The sequence below is a fragment of the Cyprinus carpio genome, chromosome A9 (assembly GCF_018340385.1).
Source record: "Cyprinus carpio isolate SPL01 chromosome A9, ASM1834038v1, whole genome shotgun sequence".
Lineage (NCBI taxonomy): Eukaryota > Metazoa > Chordata > Actinopteri > Cypriniformes > Cyprinidae > Cyprinus > Cyprinus carpio.
The window spans coordinates 5,631,119-5,654,755 of record NC_056580.1 but is presented as its reverse complement, the minus strand read 5'-3'; the positions used below and the strand labels follow the sequence as shown (position 1 = coordinate 5,654,755).

Here is a 23,637-nt window from a genome sequence, read left to right as displayed (position 1 = left end):
TCTCACCTGTATCTTGTGTTGTGTCCCTTGCAGCTTATATCCGCTCTAACCAGATCATGGGCTGGGGAGAGAAGGCCATAGAGATCCGCTCGGTGGAAACAGGACACCTGGATGGAGTTTTCATGCACAAAAGAGCACAAAGGCTCAAGTTTCTGTGTGAGAGAAATGACAAGGTGCGTTTTTGGATCCTCTTTTAGTGTTTTTGCTGTGAAATCAGCTCTTGGGCCATGCCTGTGATCCCACAAAAACCTGTCCTAAAGCAATGCAGAAAGAAAATGAAGAATATTTTGAATGAGATTATTTTTGTTTTTAGAATAATGAAGATGTATTATTTCCATGTTTAACAGTAATAAGAGTCTGATGGGAAACATTGAGAATAACATCCTGACTCTTTCCAGCAATGGATGTTTTTGAGCAAAAATAGTGCTGTCAAATCCAAATCAAAGTTTGTGTTAACATAATATATGTGACTGTGTATATTTATATGTATACTGTATATAAAGACACACATGTATATATTTAAGAGATATTTACGCGTGTGTGTGTAATTATTTGATCCCCTGCTGATTTTGTACGTTTGCCCACTGACAAAGAAATGATCAGTCTATTATTTTAATGGTTGGTCTGTCTGAACAGTGAGAGACAGAATAACAACAAAACAAATCCAGAAAACCGCATTTCAAAAAAAGTTGAGTGAAATAAGTATTTGATCCCCTATCAATCAGCAAGATTCCTGGCTCCCAGGTGTCCTTTATACAGGAACTCTCTTAATCTCATAACTTAACCTGTATAAAAGACACCTGTCCACAGAAGCAATCAATCATCATCATCAAGAAGCTTGGTGAGAAGAAGACAACTGTTGGTGTGATTATTTGGAAATGGAAGAAATAAAAACAACCATCAATCGGCCTCGGTCTGGAGCTCTCGCCTCATGGGGTGAAGATGATCGTGAGAAAGGTGAGGGATCGGCTACGAACTACACGAGAGGAGCTTGTTAATGATCTTAAGGCAGCAAACCATTGGTAACACACTCGATGCAATGGACTGAAAACCTCCAATGAACATCTAAATGATTCAGAGAAGGCTTGGGAGAAAGATGAGATCAAAACTGAGCTCTTCAGCATTAAAGTGAGTGACGTGACATACAGCCAAGAATGGTGACCCATACTCAGAATCCGTGCTCTGCATTTAACCCATCCAAAGTGCACACACACAGCAGTGAACACACACACACACACACACACACACACACACACCCGGAGCAGTTAACTCGACTCGCCGTGTTTGGAGGGAGAGAAATGCTGACTATGACCCCAAGAACACCATCCCTTCAGTCAAGCACCGAGGTGGAAACATTATGCTGTGGGGCTGTTTTTCTGCATAGGGTACAGGACGACTTCACCGCATTGAGGGGCAAATGGATGGGCCATGTACTGTAAAACCTTGGACAAGAACCTCCTTCCCTCGGACCGAACACTGAAGATGGGTCATGGATGGGTCTTCCAGCAGAACAATGACCCGAAACATACCGCCAAGGCAACAAAGGAGTGTCTCGAGAAGCAGCACATGAAGGTCATGGAGGGGCCGAGACGGTCTCCAGACCTCAATCCTGTAGAACATCTGTGGAGGGAGCTCAAACGTCCAGCTGCCAAACGACAGCCAAGAAACTTAAGGATTAGAGAGGATCTGTAAAGAGGAGTGGACCAAAATCCCTCCTGAGATGTGTGCAAACCTGCTGACCAACTACAAGAAACGTCTGACCAACAAGGGTTTCTGCACGAGTACTAAGTCATGTTTTGCTTGGGGTTCAAATATTTATCTCACTCATTAAAATGCAAATCAATTTATAACTTTTATGAAATGCGGTTTTCTGGATTTGTTTTGTTGTTATTCTGTCTCTCACTGTTCAAATAAACCTAGCATTAAAATAATAGACTGATCATTTCTTTGTCAGTGGGCAAACGTACAAAATCAGCAGGGGATCAAATCAATCTTTCCCCTCAGTGTATATATGTGTGTGTGTATTTATATGTAATTATAAATATGAATATACACAGTCAAATATATTATGTAAACACAAACTTTGATTTTGGATGCGATTAATTGTTTCAACATAATTGAGTAAAAAATCTTAAAGGTCCTAAAGCGGCTTCATTTTCTTTCTGCAAAATATGATGCTTCTGTGTTTTGATGTTGGCCGGAGCGTACCAGAGCATGCTCTCGAGAGGTGTGCTGCATCTGACGAGTGATCTGTGAGCAGTAGCTGTGGGTTTAACTCGTCTGTCTTCACGTGTGTCTGCAGGTGTTCTTTGCGTCTGTGCGTTCTGGAGGCTCGAGTCAGGTGTACTTCATGACGCTGGGCCGCACCTCTCTGCTCAGCTGGTAAAGCAGCAGTCAGAGCCATCGGTGGAGTTCTCGACACGATCAGCTGAGGCCAGGCCACACGAACGGCCCGAGCCCGCTGCAGGACTGACAAACCGGCAAACACACATAACTGAACCTGCTGCCTGAGGAACGGCTCGAGTATCTCCAGTATTATTGCTCGTCTGTGTAAATGTCTTTCTCTAGAGTTTAATACAATCTGACTCCTCTGAGAGGAACGCTGACATCCTGCTGTTGTGTCACACATAGTGTTCTGACAATGGTGAAACACAAAATGGCTTTGTTTTGTCATGTATTTTTATTTATGGCTTGTATTTATTTCTAGGTTTTTATTTGTTTTTACTAAACAGAGTAGTTCCTGTAATGTGGAGGATTGCGGAGAGCTTGAAACATTTCCTGACAGTGTTCCCAGTGTGCTCTCAGGTAATGGTCATGTGACGTCAGCCGGAAGCGGGCCGCTGCGTCAAACACATGGGTTTGGATGAATTAGTCAGTTTAGGCTCTCTGTTGCCTCTCCTCATCTCGTCTGCTCTCATGGCGTCTCTTTTCCATTTTTTATTGTCTCTTATCCTCTTTTTTTTTCTTCTGTCATGTGTTCGATGAGTTTTAATCAGGCTGTTCAACAAGCATCTCCACTGGCCTTGAGACGTGTCCCGTCCTAAAGCTTTGAACAGCATCTTTTATTAGAACCTTGAGTGAAAGCTTATTCTGCAGTTTACTGCATTGGAGCCAGAAAACTGAAACTGAACTGTCCACTCAACATCCAGAGCAGAAACGCTGTTATAGACCTGACATTCGACCCCTGTGAAGATCTCTGTTAGGGAAACACTACCTTCAGCCGGACGTGAAAGACTGTCCTGGTCATGGACTCTGATTACTATGATCTGAAACTGAACTGTTTATATTTAATGAAAGGCAGGACTGAGGAATGAAGCGGCTGAACCAAAGGAAAGAGATGAGCACTCGCCACACAGCGCTTCTTCTGTCCTGTCTTCTCTTCCTACACACACACACACACACACACACACACACACACACACTGACACTGCACACACACACACACACACACACTGACACTGCACACACACTCTCTCTCTCACACACACACACACTGACACTGCACACACACACACACACACACACACACACTGACACTGCACACACACTCTCTCTCTCACACACACACACATACACTGCACACACACACACACACACACACTGACACTGCACACACACACACACACACACACACACACACAGACACTGCACACACACACACACACACACACACACACTGACACTGACAACACACTTTCACACACACACACAGACACTGCACACACACACACACTGACACTGACAACACACTTTCACACACACACACAGACACTGCACACACACACACACACACACTGACACTGACAACACACTTTCACACACACACACAGACACTGCACACACACACACACTGACACTGACAACACACTTTCACACACACACACACAGACACTGCACACACACACACACACACTGACAATGACAACACACTTTCACACACACACACACACACAGACACTGCACACACACACACACACTCTCACTCTCACTCTCACACACACACACACACACACACACACTCTCTCACTCTCTCTCTCTCTCTCTCTCTCTCTTCTGCTGATAGGGTTGGATCTGTTGTGGTTACTGGAGTTATTTTCTCTGTTTAGTTCATCTCTCCCCACACACACTACAGCTTTATATCTTCTATAAGTTCTATATTTATGTTATTTGTGTTTATTAGTATTAGAGTATTTTAAGATTTTAACGAAGCTGTTGAACTTTCAGTGAGATTTGTCATAAGAAGAACGTGATTCGTGCCAATGGCAAAACTTCACTAAAAGTGAAGCGTATGTGTTTAGAAACAGCCACCAGATGAAAACTGCTTTCTTTAAGCTTTAACTGTGAAGTGAATTCTGGGTCCTTCACGGTTAAACACAGCTAGTGACTGATGTTCCAGGTGCTGCCTGATCCAGTGAGCAGAAATAAATTCAGCTGGAACAAAAGAAATAAGGTTTAAACAAGCAAAGTTTTGTCAATCTGATGTTCATTATTGTGTTTTATTTGAAGATTTGTTCATTTTTTATTCAGCCATCATTCTCGTTGATTAATAATTCAGCTGGTGTTTGCTCGGCGCTGCTGTGACTCTCTGAAGCTGGTGTCTGTTTTCAGTCGTGGCACTGTACCGTACGTCCTCACTCTATATGATAGCAAGTCCTGTATGTTCCTGATGCTCCTTTGTTTTTCTTTGAAAATAAATTGGGATTACTTTAAGGAGGGATGCCAGTGTTATTTGTCCTGTTTGTACGTGAGGTTTCTTCTGGTGTTTGGGATGGTTTCTGCAGATAGAGAGGGGTTGAGAAACAAACACCTGCTGGTTCGCCTAACCACATCTAACAGCAGGAACAGATCTGTCTCAGTCCATGAAGAGGAGATCCACTGCTGCTGGACACACCACGTGATTACTGAACCTTTGAAACTTTTCAGATGTAATAGATCTTAGAAATCTCTTGGAGAATGAACATGCATCACCTTCATTCACAACATTCTGAAAAAGGTCCTACGGTGACTCTTGTGATGTTATTGAATCATTTCCCCACAATTGCTCATTTTTACATTTACTGGACACTTATCCAAAGTCATGCAGCAGCAAAAGTGATTTATGACCACAAGGTGAAAGCAGCACTGCGGGAAACTGAGTTTCTGGAGAAACTTCAGGTTCTCATCACTTGTCATGTATTCAGCATATGCTACATTTAAACTCTTTCCCTGACACTGTTTTTCTAGCTTTGTTCTTTTTTTAATCAACACTTGAATGGGTAAGTTTCATTTTTTTCATTTCAATCGCATTTTTGTAAGACTATGTCTGGATCAGATTTAGATCGATGATCAAAACAGATTAAATCAATCGCTTTCATCAAGATGTTTGATGATGGCGTTATTTAACATATTCATTTGCTTACATACGGTTTCACTTGTTTCTGCTTCTCTGTGTTTGAGCCAGACGTTCAGCACTCTTTCAGAAGACGATTTGAGTGTAGATCACACACACACACATTTACAGTCATGGCCAAAAATATCTGCCACCTTGGTAAATATGAACAAAGAAGGCTTTGAAAATTAATCTGCATTGTTAATCCTTTTGATCTTTTATTTTTAAAAAATCACAAAAATCTAACCTTTCATTGGATAAGAATTTAAAATGGGGGGAAATATCATTATGAAATAAATGTTTTTCTCTAATACACATTGGCCACAATTAACGGCACCCTTTTATTTAATACTTTTTGAAACCTCCATTTGCCAGTTTAACAGCTCTAAATGTTCTCCTATAATTCCTTGATGAGGTTAGAGAACACCTGACAAGAGATCAGAGACCATTCCTTCATCCAGAATCACTCCAGACCCTTTAGATTCCCAGCTCCATGTTGGTGCTTCTTCTCTTCAGTTCACCACACTCATTTTCTATAGGGTTTCAGGTCAGAGGACTGGAATGGCCATAGCAGAAGCTTGGTTTTGTGTTTTTGTGTTGTTTTTGAGGTTTGTGTTTGGATTATTGTACGGTTTGAAGATCCAAACATGGCCCATTATAAAAGTCAGTCAAGTGAAGTCACCTGTATTTATATAGCGCTTTAAACAAAAAAGATTGCGTCAAAGCAACTGAACAACATTAATTAGTCTTTCAGGGCTGTAGAGGTCCTTTCTAGGTGCTGATCCACCATCTGGGCTGGATACATACTGGATCCGGGTGACTGCAGTGGCCCTCTGACTTGGATACAGACTGGATCTGGTGGCTACGGTGACCTCGGAATAAGAGAGAAACAGACTAATATGAGCGTAGATGCCATTCTTCTAACGATGTAGCAAGTACATCAGGTGTTATGGGAAGTGTTCCCGGTTCCGGTTTACCTAATTAATGCAGCCTAAAAATCCTTTAACGGATTTGGATATTAGAAGTGTATTAGTATGTTATGTGTAAGCCGGGTTAAAGAGATGGGTCTTTAATCTAGATTTAAACTTCAAGAGTGTGTCTGCCTCCCGAACAATGTTAGGTAGGTTATTCCAGAGTTTGGGCGCTAAATAGGAGAAGGATCTGCCGCCCGCAGTTGACTTTGATATTCTAGGTATTATCAAATTGCCAGAGTTTTGAGAACGGAGCTGACGTGGAGGACTATAATGTAACAAGAGCTCGTTCAAATACTGAGGTGCTAAACCATTCAGGGCTTTATAAGTAATAAGCAAGATTTTAAAATCTATACGATGTTTGATAGGGAGCCAGTGCAGTGTTGACAGAACCGGGCTAATATGATCATACTTCCTGGTTCTAGTAAGAACTCTAGCTGCTGCATTTTGGACTAACTGGAGTTTGTTTACTAAGCGTGCAGAACAACCAGTCAGTCACTTACTGATTTTTTATCTGTTGGTATTTGATCGAATCCATGATGCCATGTATCTAAACAAGATGTCCAGGACCTCCATCAGAAATATAGGCCCACAACATCAAAAATACAGCAGTATATTTCATTGTACACATGGGGTACTTTTTTATCCCTGTGTTCACCAAACCCATCTTGAGTGTTTGCTGCTTTTGATCATATTTACCAAGGGTGCCGATATTTTTGGCCATGACTGTATTTGTGAACTATTAGGAGTAGTTCTCTCAAGGAGCAGTAGAGTGGCTAAGTAATATAAAGACTCTCATGTAGTCTTTCAGTTCATTAAATGTCAAAGAGTGACTGTTAAGAACATCTTAGCTCTTTATCTTTTGATGCCGTCTGACTATTCTCAGCATGACCAGGAAGTTCTGGACATGTTAGCGTAAGCTTGGCCAGGGATAGCTTTTCTCAACTGATCTATACAGTTGGGTTAGTCTAAACTCAAAAACCTGGAGCACTTTAGACCCCCTCCACTATTTCACCATCTGAACTCATGAGGAGACAAACCTATCTGCGCATGTACTTATAAAATAGCAAAGATATCCATAGGAGAGAGAGAACACCGAAGGGAGGAGGGATAGCAGAGAGCCAGACTTACAGAAACATCTGGCAGAGAGCATGATATAATCTAACAGTGACAGAATTAAGGAGCAAATAATGTCCTGCACAGTGACAATGAACTCTGACTAATATGACAACATGAGCATTTAGTGGTTGAAACTAACCACAGAGATGAGGCAAGAAGACAGTGACCTTTCTTTTGGAAGAAATCCCAGCACATGCAATCTCATCTCTGTCTTAATAAGAGAGTGAGAAAAAATGGCTTGAGTACCCAAAAATATATTACGTGTGAGGTTACAACGTCAGAAAATAAGCACCTGTGACTAATGCCATGTGTGTTAATGAATAAACTTTAATAGGCAGTGCTGCTGTTAAAAATGACTGAGCATGACTGATTTATGTAGCTGCTACTTAAAGGGGTCATATGATGCTACATGCACTTTTACAAGTAGTTTGAACAGAAATGTGTGTGTACACAACCACCCTATAATGATATGCATCCACCCAGTGTTTGTTTTTTAATCTACTAAAATCTTTACCCCCTTCTCAAATCAAGCCGATCTCAGATGCTTGTCTTTGTGACGTCACACAGACAGGCCCCTCCCACGATAGTTTGATTGACAGTAGCGTTTCAGCACAGACTGGACTGGCGCCTCACCTTAGCTCCGCACTGAGTGAGCTGTCATCAGTCCAGCATTGTTTCACCGCCGGAGCAGATGTAGACGAGAATGACTCCTAAGCGATTGAGGTGTTCTGTTGTTGGATGTAATAATGAACACAGAGGTCATCATTTACTCCTGACATCTGAGCGCTGAAGATGCAGTGGACTATGTTTGTTTCTGAAGGGAATGTGCCCCCGATCTACATAAATGCGTCTATATTCGCGTGAATCATTTGTGGTCCAGCTTCACCTCCAGAAGAAGTGAGTGTACGTTTTTTTTAATGAATGTTTGCAAATTGCCTTTCCTAATAATGTGCTAATTAGCAAGTTTCACGATAAATGTGGCTAAAGTAAACAGTCCCTCAGAGAGCAGCTCGGAAGAGAGGGGCGGAGTCAGCAGTGCTCATTAACATTTAAAGGAACATGCTACAAAACGGTGTGCTCTGAAAAGAGCTGTTTTTGACAGCATAAAAAAAGGTGGTTTTTTTACACTACCATTGGGAAATTTTAACCAAACTATGTTACAGACTTTTCATTAAGACCCTAAAGAATCATATCAACTTGTTGAAAATGGGCATCCTATGACCCCTTTAAAGCGAACACAGGAACTACTACTACAGATAGATAAATAGATAGATAGATAGATAGATAGTATACTATATTTAGAATTTGGTTTTTATAATGTATGTTTGAATTTGACTTTTTAGATAAAGAAACAACATTTTAAGTTACAGACAATTCTGGTATGTATAAATATTTATATGTGTGTGTGTGTATATATATATATATATATATATATATATATATATATCATAGAGGTCTGTAGAGGAACTACCGATGTGTCATCAGTTTCCTCTTTTTTTCCAAAATGTACAAACGCAGGCATTTGTTTTAGAACATCATGATTGCATCAGACAATCACACAAAGCACACAAACACATGAAGAACAGCTACACTTTGTGCTCAAACCACCACAGATTTAATGTCTAGTGTAATATTCAGAAATCTAGCTGACTATACGGTCAAATACAGACTGTATAATCTGTTTAACAGCCAGCTGCACAGTTCAGCATAACATGTCTACGCTGTTGAAGGTTTCCTCCATTCTGTTTCCGTAAAGCTCTGTGTGTTTCTCTGCTTGTGCGGTTCAGAGGTGAGCTGCACCGCTCTGATTTGGAAATGTGGAATTTCCACGTATTGATGAGTAAGTATTTTGGGGATGGGACCTGTCCATAAGAGACACAGAAACACAGAGAACGGCTGAACCCTGGTCATTTCCCGTGGTCTCTACTTCTGTCAGCAAGCTCTTCACAGATTCACTCATCATCATCATCATCATCATCATGATCATCAGTAGGCAGGTGAGAGCCAGTGCATTGAAATTCCATATACAATGTTTTTATTCTGCTATACATAATGGATACTTGATACATTTTTGTTATATATATATATATATATATATATATATATATATATACACACAAACCCGATTCCAAAAAAGTTGGGACACTGTACAAATTGTGGATAAAAACAGAATGCAATGATGTGGATGTTTCAAATTTCAATATTTTATTCAGAATACAACATAGAGTACATATCAAATGTTTAAACTGAGAAAATGTATAATTTTAAGGGAAAATAAGTTGATTTTAAATTTCATGGCATCAACACATCTTAAAAAGTTGGGACAAGGCCATGTTTACCACTGTGTGGCATCCCCTCTTCTTTTTATAACAGTCTGCAAACGTCTGGGGACTGAGGAGACAAGTTGCTCAAGTTTAGGAATAGGAATTTTGTCCCATTCTTGTCTAATACAGGCTTCTAGTTGCTCAACTGTCTTAGGTCTTCTTTGTCACATCTTCCTCTTTATGATGCGCCAAATGTTTTCTATGGGTGAAAGATCCGGACTGCAGGCTGGCCATTTCAGTACCCGGATCCTTCTTCTACGCAGCCATGATGTTGTAATTGATGCAGTATGTGGTCTGGCATTGTCATGTTGGAAAATGCAAGGTCTTCCCTGAAAGAGACGACATCTGGATGGGAGCATATGTTGTTCTAGAACTTGGATATACCTTTCAGCATTGATGGAGCCTTTCCAGATGTGTAAGCTGCCCATGCCACACGCACTCATGCAGCCCCATACCATCAGAGATGCAGGCTTCTGAACTGAGCGCTGATAACAACTTGGGTTGTCCTTGTCCTCTTTAGTCCGGATGACATGGCGTCCCAGTTTTCCAAAAAGCCCTTCAAATTTTGATTCGTCTGACCACAGAACAGTTTTTCACTTTGCCACAGTCCATTTTAAAGAGCCTTGGCCCAGAGAAAACGCCTGCGCTTCTGGATCATGTTTAGATATGGCTTCTTTTTTGACCTATAGAGTTTTAGCCGGCGACGGTGAATGGCACGGTGGATTGTGTTCACCCACAATGTTTTCTGGAAGTATCCCTGAGCCCATGTTGTGATTTCCATTACAGTAGCATTCCTGTATGTGATGCAGTGCCGTCTAAGGGCCCGAAGATCACGGGCATCCAGTATGGTTTTCCGGCCTTAACCCTTACGCACAGAGATTGTTACCAGGGACGGAATGGAACAAAAAAACGGCCCTGGACTTTGACTAGGTCCTGCCCAAAGCAATCGGCAGGCGGAAATGCAACAACAATGACACCTGGCATGAGTGTCACAAGATTTTAATTGTGGCTCATGATACTATACCATCCAAATTATAGCAATAGCACTGATGTTGACTAGATGTTGAGCTGGAGTGGGTGTCTTTCTCTGCTCTTGGTCTAAGCTCAACCCGAATAAACAAATGATGGAAATGGATTTAAAAAAAGAATACAGGTTTTATTCCAAGATAACATGGAATAGATTATATAATATGCTGTTATAACAGCATATTATACAATCTATTCCATGCTGTCTTAAAATGAATTTATTACTTAATAATCTTAATTCATTTATGCAGTAATTAGTCTTACTGCACAAATAATAATACCACATCAAAATGAAAATACACCATTACAAATGTAACTTCTGTATTCAAAATCTTCAAAGTTTGTAAGCATTAACTGTAACGTTACCAACATTTTTAAAAGTAAATAGCACAACATATTTCTTAATATTAGCTACTGCATGTGGCATTTTACAGCTAAAATGTTGAAGTTTAGCTGTTTTAACTATTGTAATCATTAAAAATGTAGCAACCCTGAATATCACTTCCTAACATCATCCCTAGTAAGTAACTGTCTTTCTCCTCTCATGTTCCATACCTACTTGCCCTGGATCTGCCTGTGGAACCAGCTCATCTTTCTGTCCCTCATCATCATCACTGGGGGCATGTTGCTGCATAGCTGTCTGCTCACTTCTTCACTGCTGCTAATATTTAACTGCGAGGTGCTGCTGCTGGCTGTGCTATTAAATATTTCAGTTAGTTTGCGACATTTAGCGGCTTCAGTATCTAAATTTCGAAAAAAAAATTCTCTCACCTTCTCAGCCCCACCCTTTTCTTTCCGATTTTTTTCCCGCGGGCGCGTTATGCATATTGTTTGTTTGTTTCTATGCTTCTTCTATCTAATGTCTTTGCTGTTGGTTTCTTCCTACTCTTCCACTTCTTCTTCTCCACGGCCAGTGCAGCTGGCATCCAACTTAAAGGTGCAATGCTGCCACCAACAGTACTGGAGTGTGAAACAGATTATTGGGGAAAAAAACAGGTGATGACTGCGTGCGTGGCGGGTGGAGTACCGGCCGTTCTGTGATTCTCCAGATCACACAGCTGGCCAGTCCGCCCCTGATTGTTCCAGATTCTCTGAATCTTTGGATGATATTATGCACTGTAGATGATGATAACTTCAAACTCTTTGCAATTTTTCTCTGAGAAACTCCTTTCTGATATTGCTCCACTATTTTATTCCGCAGCATTGGGGGAATTGGTGATCCTCTGCCCATCTTGACTTCTGAGAGACACTGCCACTCTGAGAGGCTCTTTTTATACCCAATCATGTTGCCAATTGACCTAATAAGTTGCAAATTGGTCCTCCAGCTGTTCCTTATATGTACATTTAACTTTTCCGGCCTCTTATTGCTACCTGTCCCTTTTTTGGAATGTATAGCTCTCATGAAATCCAAAATGAGCCAATATTTGGCATGACATTTCAAAATGTGTCACTTTCAACATTTGATATGTTATCTATATTCTATTGGGAATAAAATATAAGTTTATGAGATTTGTAAATTATTCCATTCCTTTTTTTACTCACAATATGTACTGTGTCCCAACTTTTTTGGAATCTGGTTTGTATATATATTTGTTATATATTAGGGTATTTGGGGGAGCAGAGTGTGTTGATGCTCATGTTGTCTGCTCTTTCCTGCTAGTGTCTCTTTGATTTCAGCACATGTATTGTCATGTTTTCCCTGAGATTATTCCTGACCTCTGCGCTGCCTATGAAGGGTAAGCATGAGTTTATGCAACACTACAGAATAATATTCCATATCCATATATGAAGTCCGTGCACAGGACCGCTTTCCACGCATCCTCTCTTTTCAGAGTTATAAAAATGCATGTATAATTATGATACAGGATTTCACTGCTTGAAATTTCATGTCAACTGCTCCTATATGATCAATGACTTCAAGACTGATTTCAGTAGATTATTTTAACACATATTATTAAAAACGTGTGATTGCATTCTGTTGCTTTTGTAGTGCGTCTTAACTGACCAAATGTGACCTGCAATGTCTGATTTACCTCGATGAGCATTTTTTTTTGTCATAGCACAACACTTTGCTTGTATTTTAGTATGTTGCATGAAGAAACAGAACTAGCTTATTTCAGCTTGTCATTAAAATGTACAGTTTGGCCATTTCAAACATCAGCAGCTGCTTGTTCTGTGAAGACTAATGCTGCCCTGATCATAAATCATAGCTACAATGAAAATATCAGCAAATCAATGATGACAAAAAAATCTGCAGTCTTTTTCAGCCTCATTCAATTTAGATGCACAAATGATATTTTCTAAAATTAACATCTGATCAAAGAAATCATTTTTAAATTAGTTTTTACAGAATGTAAAATTGTAACATCATCAAAAATTAAATTTGTCCCTGATTTATTGTTTCACAAAATAATAGGCATATAAGTCTAATATTAAATCCTTCAAATAGACTTGATTGAGAGATGAAGAAGAGACCGATTCAGCAAATCATTTGTAAAATTTGAATGCCATGGTACTTCATTTAATTTCATTTATTTATTTTTAATTATCTTCATCTCGATTTCTGTTGAAAAGATTCATTTGAGTGATTGATGTGAACAATCAATGTTTGGATTTGCTTTTTTTGGGGCAGCAAATGAATAATTTGTTACATCAATGCAATAAATTCTTCAGTTGTTTTTACGTCTCATCCAAAGAATGGTGGTTTTTGACAGTAGAGTGACCCTGCTGGCCTCACTGACTGCAGAAACATCCAGAGATGGAGCAGGATCAGATGAGTATTAGAGTGCCACTCTTGAAATTGAATGAACTTTTGGTACTGAACTGAACATTCCTCAGCCCTACTGAAAGCCAACACAGCAAGAACCGACACAGACTACTAGGACTATGTGTCATTGAACAGCCAGTCATGAGTTTGAGTGCTGATCCGAGAGCAGATGGAGCGTGAAGTGTCCTGTCCATTTGTCCAGCTCTGAGACTCTAGGACAGGCTCCAGCATCCCTGTGACCTTACAAGCGGCCTGGACAAAGAACTGCTACACCCTTCAGTATCTGACAGGAGATGAATCATGTGTTCCACTTCACTCCCAATGCTAATCATTGCTAAAAGTATCGAAACTGAAGAAGGATCGGGTGTGACATCATTTCAGACAAAATCAGGTTAAAATGAAGTTGGTTTTGGGAGCTCAAAAAAGCTGGCCACAGCAAACTTAGCATTGGCCTTCTCCTCTGTTCAGTCTGCGAGTAATATCATGAACACCCTGGAGAGCTGCTTTATAACAGAAACTGAAGTTATAATCATAATCGGAAGTGATCGAAAGTGCTTTTTCATGATTAATACTGTAAAGTTGTTGTATAAAGTCTTATATAAATGAATGTCTATATTAATAAACGTGATGTGACTTGACTGGAGAGCCGAATGATCAGATTCTTTCTCAACTGCTGTGTTGTTATTGAGAGGAAAGCGTGAAGCACATGTACATCTGAATGTCCTGAGTCTGTAAACTGTGATATTGATATGGTGCTACCGCTCTATTGTCTGTTGATTAATAAGCTCTTGTGGTTGTTGGTTCAGACAGTTGTGTGCTTGTGGGTCCGGAGATCCCGGATTATCGAGTTCAAGGTGAAGCAGTTATCATCAGATTCCCTTTTCTTGAAGATGTGGTGAATCACAGGAGACTGCGAGTGGACAACAGCTCGAGCTTCCAGGTCCATCACCACAGTCTGAGGAGCGAGAGGACTGACGGAGTGATGCTGAGCGAGCGCAGGATCCTGCTGCTCCCGTCTCACCCCTCACACTCTGGAACATACAGCTACATCTTCAGGTCAGAGCGCACAGATCCACGCCTTACAGTCAGCCGCTTTCACTCACACACACACTTTACCACTGAAATAACATTGATCGTTTTAATATACAGTCCATATTACAGTAGACTAAATAGAAATGATAATATTTCATAAATTTCACTCTAAAATCAAAGGTAGAAAAATTGTTAAATGTGTAAATAACTTTTTTCTACCTTTTGATTTTGGAATGAAATACAGTATGAACCCAGTATGTAGTTGACACCACTTCTGCACTAAAAGCATGGTTTATATTTATATGAGTTATTTATCTCATGAATGTTTTGATGTTATTAATGCAGATAATAAACGTGTCAGGAGCCACTTGTGCTTCTAGGGGCCACACTTTTAAATTTAATCTTAACCTACTTTCAGTATTATTCATTCAGTGTTTTTTCACCTTGTCGTCTTTCACTGCAATCTCTTGAAGTGAGCTATAACAATTTCAACTCAAATGAAGGTTTCATTTCCAGATTTTGTCTTTGGACTGCTCCATATCACCTAATAAAAAGGCAAGCAATAGATGAAGGGCAAAACCAGACAATATAAATAAAATATTGAAATCTAAATATCTTTAACGTTTACCAAAAATTTTTTTTTTTTTTTTTTTTTTTTTGGTGTGGCTCTGATGAATATGTGAATCTCCTTCTCTCTGAAGCACTCAGTCTCTGCATGTGTTCTGGCTTTTCAGTAATTTCCTCTTGACATAAATGTTATGGCACAATGAATTACTTTATTCCATTACTGCCACCCACAGGACAAAAATTATACCCTAAATTGTTTGGTGTGATACAATTCCAAATTTATGGGGGCCAAGCGGGCACTACAGATATACCAAGACAGTGCACTCACATTACTATGAATGGGAGAAGGTGCTACATGAAATGTGGAGGAATAAGTCCTTCCTTCTAAATAAATGAGCCAATCACTAATGAATAAAGTCATCACTTCACTGCAGCTGCCATTAGAAGCTCTAGTTGCCACAGAAAAAGTCAGCATCCTGAGACACGTTTTTAGAGCTATGCATAAAATATAATCCTTTTAAAACTTTTGAGCATACAAACAACATTTATGGGACAGTTCATGTCAGATTTTAAGGTCACACTTTAGATTAAGTGGTCTTAACCACTATGTACTTACAAAAATAAATGCAATGTACTTGTGTTCATATTGTATTGCAAAACACTTTTGCTGCTGCTGAGGTGGGATATGAGTGAAGTTAGGGACAGGTTTGGCCGTATGGGTAGATGTAAGGGATGGGTCAACTGTGTAATTATAAATGAAATTAGATTAATTACAGATGTAATTGCATGCAGGTATTTAAAAATAATATAAGTACAATGTAAAAACATGTATGTACACAGTTAGTGCATTGTATCAATTGATTAATTTAAATCCAAGTACATAGTAGTTAAGGCCACCTAATATAAAGTGGGACTGATTTTAATTGCTTTTTTGAAACATATTATTTAATTGTGAGTGTGGCAAGCAGTTTTGGAGATCATTTATTTTGTTTTATTTCATTTATCTATTTTAAGAAAATCATCATTTTAATTAAGCAAATGAAAACGCAAATGCAAAAAAGTCTGAGATATCAAATTTTAGGTATATCACCCAGCCCTAACATTAGCACTGTCTAGAATAGTCACTAGAATTTGAGCATGCAACAATTTTTATCATGCTCTAGGGCTAATGTTTTTAATAAATAGTAAATTACAAAATCAAAGTATGCCATTTACACATCTGCTCTACTTTCTCACATGTATATGAATCAGAGATCTGTATTATGTTATACCCTGGAGAAGGCAGTTGTGCTGCACAGGCTTGCAAACAAAATGTTATATTTTATTAGAGTAAAAGGTTTTTTTTTTTTTTTTTAATGTGTATATTATGAAAAGTCCAATAAAGGCACCAACTAAAATGTGTGTTAGAACTGATTAAGTTTTTAGAATGCTGGTCTAAATGGAGTTAGTAATGCATTTCTCCCTCAGGAGCGACAGCTTCTGCCTCACTGGGAGTATTACAGTGATGATCTACGAGACAGAGGAGCCCAACATGACTGTGATGCCCTACACCGCACACGCAGGAGAAGATACTGAGATCGTCTGTCCACATCTCAGATACTTCAGAAGGTCAGAGAATCCAAGGTGGTACAAGGTAGGTCACTGCACATTGTGGAACACGTGTAAATAAATATTTGAATCGAAAGGACAAAAATGATTCTAAAAGGTTTTCATTTACAGGATTTTCAGAGCACAGCTCTCCCTATCGGCAAAGGACAGTATAGAGTCGAGAGAGGCATAATTCTGTCCATCAAAAACATCTCTGTGAAAGATGAGGGCTTCTACACTTGTAGGCTAAGTGTGTTTTTCAACAATACCCAGTATAACGTGAGCAGGACCTGGAGAGTTCAAGTGTCAGGTAAACAGATTCCCTACGCTGTGCTTCCTGTGTCATACTTCTCTTTCCTCCTAAACCTGTCAGATAGCTGAGCAAATGATGACTCCAGCTGACATCTCTTCTTTTTCAGTCCCAGGATCAGAAGCGGTCACCTCTAACAGTCTCAGTGCTTTCACATGCAAGTATCAGAGATATTTAGCAGTATTTAACCAACATATTGATCTAAAACTGATTAAAATAACCATTTGAATTCTACTCCCTGGTAATTTGATGTTTTCTCACAGCATCCAGTCATTCATTCCCTTACATCGTCTTTCCTGCAAACGGATCCTTCATTGAAAGTCATTTAGGTGAGTCTACACTGCTAACATTATTGATTTACAGGGGATGATTGACAGATTTTTAAATTATATATTTAGATGCAGGTCACACATTGCATGACACTGTCCATATTATAGTAAGACAGTTTTCTGTAATACTAATAAACTGTACTGTACTTAATTTGAAATGGAGCTCAGCCCGTTTCATTTGGATTGGACACAACTTTGAGGGACAGGTTTACAGCACAATAATGGACAGTGAAAAAATAGGCTATATAGAAGACACTGAAGTAACACTGAAGTTCACATGTTATTATAATCCTAAAAAATAGAAGGACAGTAAACAGATTTGGTTTGTCCAGTATGATGGAGGACTTAAGCATGAACTTTAATTTCCCAGAAGTAAATAATAAATAGTCATAAAGCAAACATACATTTTGATTGCTCACATTTGATTGAATTCAAGTACTCTCCATAGAGGGCTTTCTGCACAAGCTCATCTCTCACCTATGTGGACTGAACTTTTCATTTAAAAATGGTATATGATTTTAAGTACTGAATCATTAATTCTCTGTAAGAACCTTCCCACAGTGAGTGAATGAGGCCAGTGTTTGTTTTCTTACTGCTACGTAGTGATTATCAGACAGCTGCTCACCGATGTTTAACAGTGCTGTGAACTTGCAGGCGCTCGTTTGGTGATCCAGTGCTTGGTGTCTGTTGGAAACCAGCGAGCTCAGTCCACAGATGTGACATGGACGGTTAATGACCAGCCAGTGGAAAACTCTTACCTGCGTGGACGTGCTTTTCAGACGGATAAGAGGTAACCTTGATGCCTGCATTGATCCATTTGAAAATTGTGTGTGAAAAAAGGTCAAAGGCGACAGCCGACAGTCCATAGCACATGAGCGAATGGTCTAGACACTTAGGTGAGAATACAGCGATGGTGAGGCAGAAGAGAGTCCGTGGGCACCAGCTACGCATAAGATAAAACTAAAGAATGATTCATTCTTTTATGCTGTAGCGTCTATACAGTGGTCTGTGAAGAAGGTGAAGAACAATATATCCCCACAAAGACATGCAGGTTAGGTGCACTGAAAACTAGTCGTTAGGGTTAGGTGTGAGTGAGAGTATGACAGTCAGTGTGTGTCATCCCTGAGATGGACCGGTGTGCACATGGCCATTCTCTGCCTTTGGCCCGAGATGCTGGGATAGGCTCCAGCATCCCCATGACCCTACAGTACACAGGACACGAGGTTTGGAGGATGGATGGATGGTCATTTGAGTCAGAGACCAGGCTAGTTTGAGTCAAGACAGAGACCAGAAGAGGGTCTGAATGATTCAGTGTAGATGTGCTTTTCTTTGTGAGGAATGAAGTCTGGTCATCAGTGTGCAACAGTCCAGAAACAAAATAGCAAAGAACTATCAGCAAGTCCGAGTCAAGGCCTAGTCTGAATGCTCCATGACCCTGATGAGACGAGACCACATCTTTATGGTCATGGTCTTGTAATGTTCATGGAACATTTATACTTCGAGTCCGGTCTTGAATCCCGTCTGTTCCCCAAATCGTTTGTCTTCTGCAGGGTCGTGGGAACGCTGGTAAGGCCGCTGGAAATGCCATGTACAGATGGCCAGTCCATCAGTCTGATATAATTCTTGCCTTTTAACACACTTTCAAATTACTTTTAGTGATCTCCAACAGGCTTTGCAGCACAAAGTCGTGGCCTAATGGTTAGAGAGTCGGACTCCCAAGAGTCGGACTCCCAATCGAAGGGTTGTGAGTTCGAGTCTCGGGCTGGCAGGAATTGTGGGTGGGTGGGGGGAGTGAATGTACAGCGCTCTCTCCACCCTCAATACCACGACTTAGGTGCCCTTGAGCAAGGCACTGAACCCCCAACTGCTCCCCGGGCGCCGCAGCATAAAAATGGCTGCCCACTGCTCCGGGTGTGTGTTCACAGTGTGTGTGTGTTCACTGCTCTGTGTGTGTGCACTTCGGATGGGTTAAATGCAGAGCACAAATTCTGAGTATGGGTCACCATACTTGGCTGAATGTCACGTCACCTTCACCCTCACCCTCACAAAAACAGTCCACAGAGTACTGGGGCAGAGGAGGAACTGGTAGAGATGGAGGGAAGGTCAGGGGCCACCCAAAGGTCAGAGCTAGGAAAGCAGTCTGAAAAGGGCAGATAGGCCATAAAGTAAAGCCAAGGGCAAGGTGAGGCCCAGGCAGGAAGTTGACAACCAGAGAACAGTCTGAACCAACAACCAGAACCAAGGGACTTGGCTGAGGCAAGAGAGCAGAGGGTCCAAGCACCGGACAGAGCAGTCCGAAGACAAGAAGGTACAAGCAGGCAGACAAACCTCAGACAGGGCAACACGGATTGGGCAGAGAGCTCTAGCACACACAGATCGGAAAAAAACAAAGACAAAAAGTCAAGGCATAACCAGACAAGAGTTCAGTAGGAGACAGCAGGCAAAAGAGAAACGAGTGATCAGCTGTGTGGCTGTCATGTGGAATAAGGCAAACAAAAAACAATGCAAGAACAGGATAAAAACTGGAGAGACCAGAGTCCTGACAATAATGGAGAATACTTTCATCCAATACTCTGCACTATGTGGAATTTAACATCACACAGAGTTTGTGTTTTCAGTCTCTCAGGCAAGCATCTGGAGGTGCAGCTGGTTATCCTTGAGCTTCTGGAAGAGGACAATGGGACAGAATTGAAGTGCATATGTCAGAACGAAGACCAGAAACAGGAAGTTGTCACTCAAATCAAACTTGAAGGTGGGTAACCGTTGATCTGAGGGGCTAGTTAGTGCTAATTTGAACTCACATGAGTTATATCAGTAACCAAATAAAAGCTGTTTTAGGGGTGTTTATGTCACCATTTTCAACTAAAATCTTTAGAACCTTTAGAACACAGGTTTCAAAGTGCAAAGTGTGTTTTTGGAAAAGATAATGTTGTTGTCATGCTATGATGTCAGTCTATAGGAATGCGTCTATGCACTGGTAAAGTGGCATTGCCAAGTTTGGATCCGTTTGACAATATTATCATCTGTATGTGAAACCTTTCAAAAACACAAAGGAAAACCTTTTCAGTATTTAGTACAATCGATTTCGTGCAAACGTATGCTGACTACATGAGCAGGCCACCTCATTCAGCTTTAGTCACATGAACAGCCACATATCACTCACTGTAGGATATTAGCTGCATTCACACTATGTGGTAATTACCGTAATTCTGATATAACAACACGTGATGTTCTACTTGGAGCCATTTCATGTTCTTGGACTCTGAATCTGGTGGCGGTCAGGTGGTCCAAGTCGTAGCTGTCAGAACATTCTCACTTACAACTTGTAATTACAAGTTCTGCAAGAATGTGGACACTATGGCGTTGATAGAGTTGCCATAGAAACACATGATTCAGAGTCTGAGGACTTGGAACAGCTCTGAGTAGAACGTCATGTTTTGTCTTCTTAGAATTACGACATTGTGTGAACGCATTTAATGTCCTAAAGTAAGTTTGTTTCATTTGTTATGTCGGTTGTCATGTCAGGAAAAAACCTAGGATATATAATCATCTGAAGATGCAGCATTTTGACTGAACCACTTCTACTTCTGCTGCACGAGATGAGAGCATATTTTGCTTTTTTTTTTTTTATAATTCTTCGAGTCAAAAAGAGTTTGTGGTTTATTTCCTCCGCCCTTATTGCAAAACGCATGCTCTGTCTGGATGCGCTTAAATCCGCAGTAAGGATGTGTTCTTGTCACATTTCACACATGAGCACTTCCATAAACTGACAGAAAGCAGGTTCATGCATTTACATGCTGAGTAAAATCAGTGTAGGAGGCATAAATCTAGCTGTGATGAACGGTTTATGCTTAAACTGTTTATGACCTCACTCTGATAAAGGAAAATGAGTTAATGTGTTTATATGACCATGTGCTTTGTCGGCTTATTAAGCATAATTGGGTCAAGAACGTGCATGTAAATGCACTCACTGCATTAACAGTGTTTTTGCAATGAACACTGCTTCAAAGCAATGCAGAAAATCATAATGTTAATGTCTTTATGCTATTATCTTTGTGTCTTACAGTTGCATTAACAACTGCACCGATAGTATGGTTAACATTTTGTGACAATATAAACAATTTATCGTTCACTTCTGTAATGTTCACTACCTGCTACAGTAGCCACACCCCAAACTCTCACTATTGGCTGCATGGAGGGAAGCAAATACATAGACTGACAGGCAGGCAGGACATCCTATCATAGCATTTGGACCGAACACAATGATTGCAAGAACATTTTATGGTCCTAGGCCTAGTTAGACCACTTTCATTATTGATTGTGAAGAGACTTTCAACCAGTATAACAAAAATGTTTCTAGAAAAAAATGGCCTACCCTATCTTTCACAGTGTACTGTTTTGCACATTAAAATTGAAAAAGAAAAATTTGAGAACCTGTAAATGATAAATTTAAATTGATAAAATTTTAAAAGATTGAAATTGGTCTGCTTTAATTTCTTTCTCATCCTCTCTTCAGGCTCTGAGTCTGTGTGGTTGGTGGGAGCTGCAGCATCCTCATGTTTTATGCTAGTGGTGTGTGTTTTTGCATATCATTTGTGCCAAAGGCCACAGAAACCAAGGGACTATGTTCTGGCTCGACAGGACAGCACCATTTGAAGATGGCTTCCACTTTACATCTTCAACACTACCTATCTTCATCATGTTTTAGTTACTTTGATCTTTTGTGTTGAATTGGTCTTTTGTTTGAACTTTATTTTCGTAGATCTTGCCTCACAGTTCCCTCTCTAATTGTTTTCGGGTGTTTCTTGTTTGGGGTGTTTCATTACTCCCACATACACACGCCCGTATTTTTAGCACTTGTTTGGTCTGGTCTATTTGTATATTGACAAGACTTGGTTCCTTGTATTTTGCTTTAAAATAAAGCTGCGCTTGGATCCATACAACTTCTGTTTTTCGGGCTAATAGTAGAACATCTGTGCAGACTTCAGTTGTCATCTTTTTTTTGTGAAAACAATCTTATATGACAAAATATGGAAAATTTGATCAGATGTTGGCAGACAACAACACATCTGATTTGGCCATTATTTTATATCTACAGCAATTTTCCGCATTATTTCAGACATATAACACATACTATGACTCTTCCTCAGTTCCAATCATTCAAGTCAAGTTTATTGTTCCTGTGGCTCAGTGGTAGAGCGTTGCGTTAGCACCGCAAAAGGTTGTGGGTTCGATTCCCAGGGAACACACATACTGGTAAAAAAATGTATGGCCTAAATGCCGGGTAAGTTGCTTTGGATAAAAGCATCAGCTAAATGCATAAATGTAAATGGTGTTTTTCACAATACATATTGTTTCAAAGCGTTTTGTACACAACAATGTCAGCTTTTTGAGAATAGTATAATTTTAAGAATAAGATTATAAGATTATAAGAATAATATTAAGAAATATATGCTTTAACTTTTGAGTTTCTATGCTATTTTTTTTGAGAAATCACAGAACAGTGTTGACAATACATTTCCACACTAAATGATTCTGTGTGATCGTGATCTGCGTGTGATGTTGTAACAGTCACTGTCTGTCACATGATTTACTTGTCCTTATAGTCAGTGTGATGTTCATCCCATCCCCTAAGGGACACCAGTAGCACCTAAACCTTATGTATAAAAGAGGAAGTAGCAGAGTAAGAGGGGCTTCAGTTGGAGTAATCACATGGTGTCGGCTGTTCTCTTAAATAATCCTGGCTTGAGAAACATTTTGTTTGCTGCTCAGCTAGGATTTTTGTATTACATGGAACTTATATTGCCTTGAGTGCTGGATTTAGTTTGCTTGGGTGCATAGGACAAAGCAACTACCCAAGGATTGTATTCAAAGATTCCTGGACTACAACCAGAAGGACAAATACTTCCTTTCATCAATTGCTACCATTTACAGATAAGACTGTCCATTGCCAAGACTGCTCACTTTATTAACTCCATAATTCGTCAACATCTTTATGGGACATTTCACACTCATCCACTCACACCATTACTTTTGTGTGATTTATTTAATGTTTAGTTTGTTTGTCTGGTGTTTATGATGAATTGTTTATGATGAAAAAATTCAATATATGCTGTGAAAAGAATTTTCTTTCTTGTTTTTTGTTGATTCATGTATACCCTTAACACAGTATCCAGTAGATAGGATAGAGTGCAAGATTGATTCCCCCCTCATTCTTCTGTAGCAGGCCTGGTTTAA

General features: G+C 40.0%; 2 protein-coding genes across 5 annotated transcripts in view; both read left to right on the top strand.

Annotated features, from left to right (window-relative positions):
- The window catches only part of LOC109066495 (mitogen-activated protein kinase kinase kinase kinase 4), a 59,739-nt gene extending 56,280 nt beyond the window's left edge, over nucleotides 1-3,459 (top strand). For all 4 annotated transcript variants that reach the window (XM_042763259.1, XM_042763262.1, XM_042763261.1 and 1 more), the window contains 2 exons: nucleotides 34-173; nucleotides 2,303-3,459. In XM_042763259.1, coding sequence (XP_042619193.1) covers nucleotides 34-173; nucleotides 2,303-2,386 — 224 coding nt within the window. In that variant the 3' untranslated portion in view covers nucleotides 2,387-3,459. The remainder of the gene's footprint in view (nucleotides 1-33; nucleotides 174-2,302) is intronic.
- A 5,519-nt stretch (nucleotides 3,460-8,978) lies between these two features.
- Nucleotides 8,979-23,524, top strand: LOC109096322 (interleukin-1 receptor type 2). The gene is made up of 10 exons (XM_042763258.1): nucleotides 8,979-9,455; nucleotides 12,469-12,544; nucleotides 14,382-14,631; nucleotides 16,642-16,807; nucleotides 16,894-17,071; nucleotides 17,160-17,228; nucleotides 17,335-17,400; nucleotides 18,055-18,190; nucleotides 20,019-20,152; nucleotides 21,917-23,524. Exons 1-10 carry the CDS (start codon nucleotides 9,438-9,440, stop codon nucleotides 22,054-22,056), a joined length of 1,233 nt encoding a protein of 410 aa, XP_042619192.1. The 5' UTR covers nucleotides 8,979-9,437; the 3' UTR covers nucleotides 22,057-23,524.
- The last annotated feature ends 113 nt before the right edge of the window (nucleotides 23,525-23,637 follow it).

What these genes read in the sequence shown, in the direction of transcription:
- LOC109096322 (XM_042763258.1), top strand. An exon ending in ACATACAGCTACATCTTCAG is followed by an intron (nt 14,632 to 16,641) that starts GTCAGAGCGCAC and finishes TTTCTCCCTCAG; the next exon opens with GAGCGACAGCTTCTGCCTCA. An exon ending in CACTCAAATCAAACTTGAAG is followed by an intron (nt 20,153 to 21,916) that starts GTGGGTAACCGT and finishes TCCTCTCTTCAG; the next exon opens with GCTCTGAGTCTGTGTGGTTG.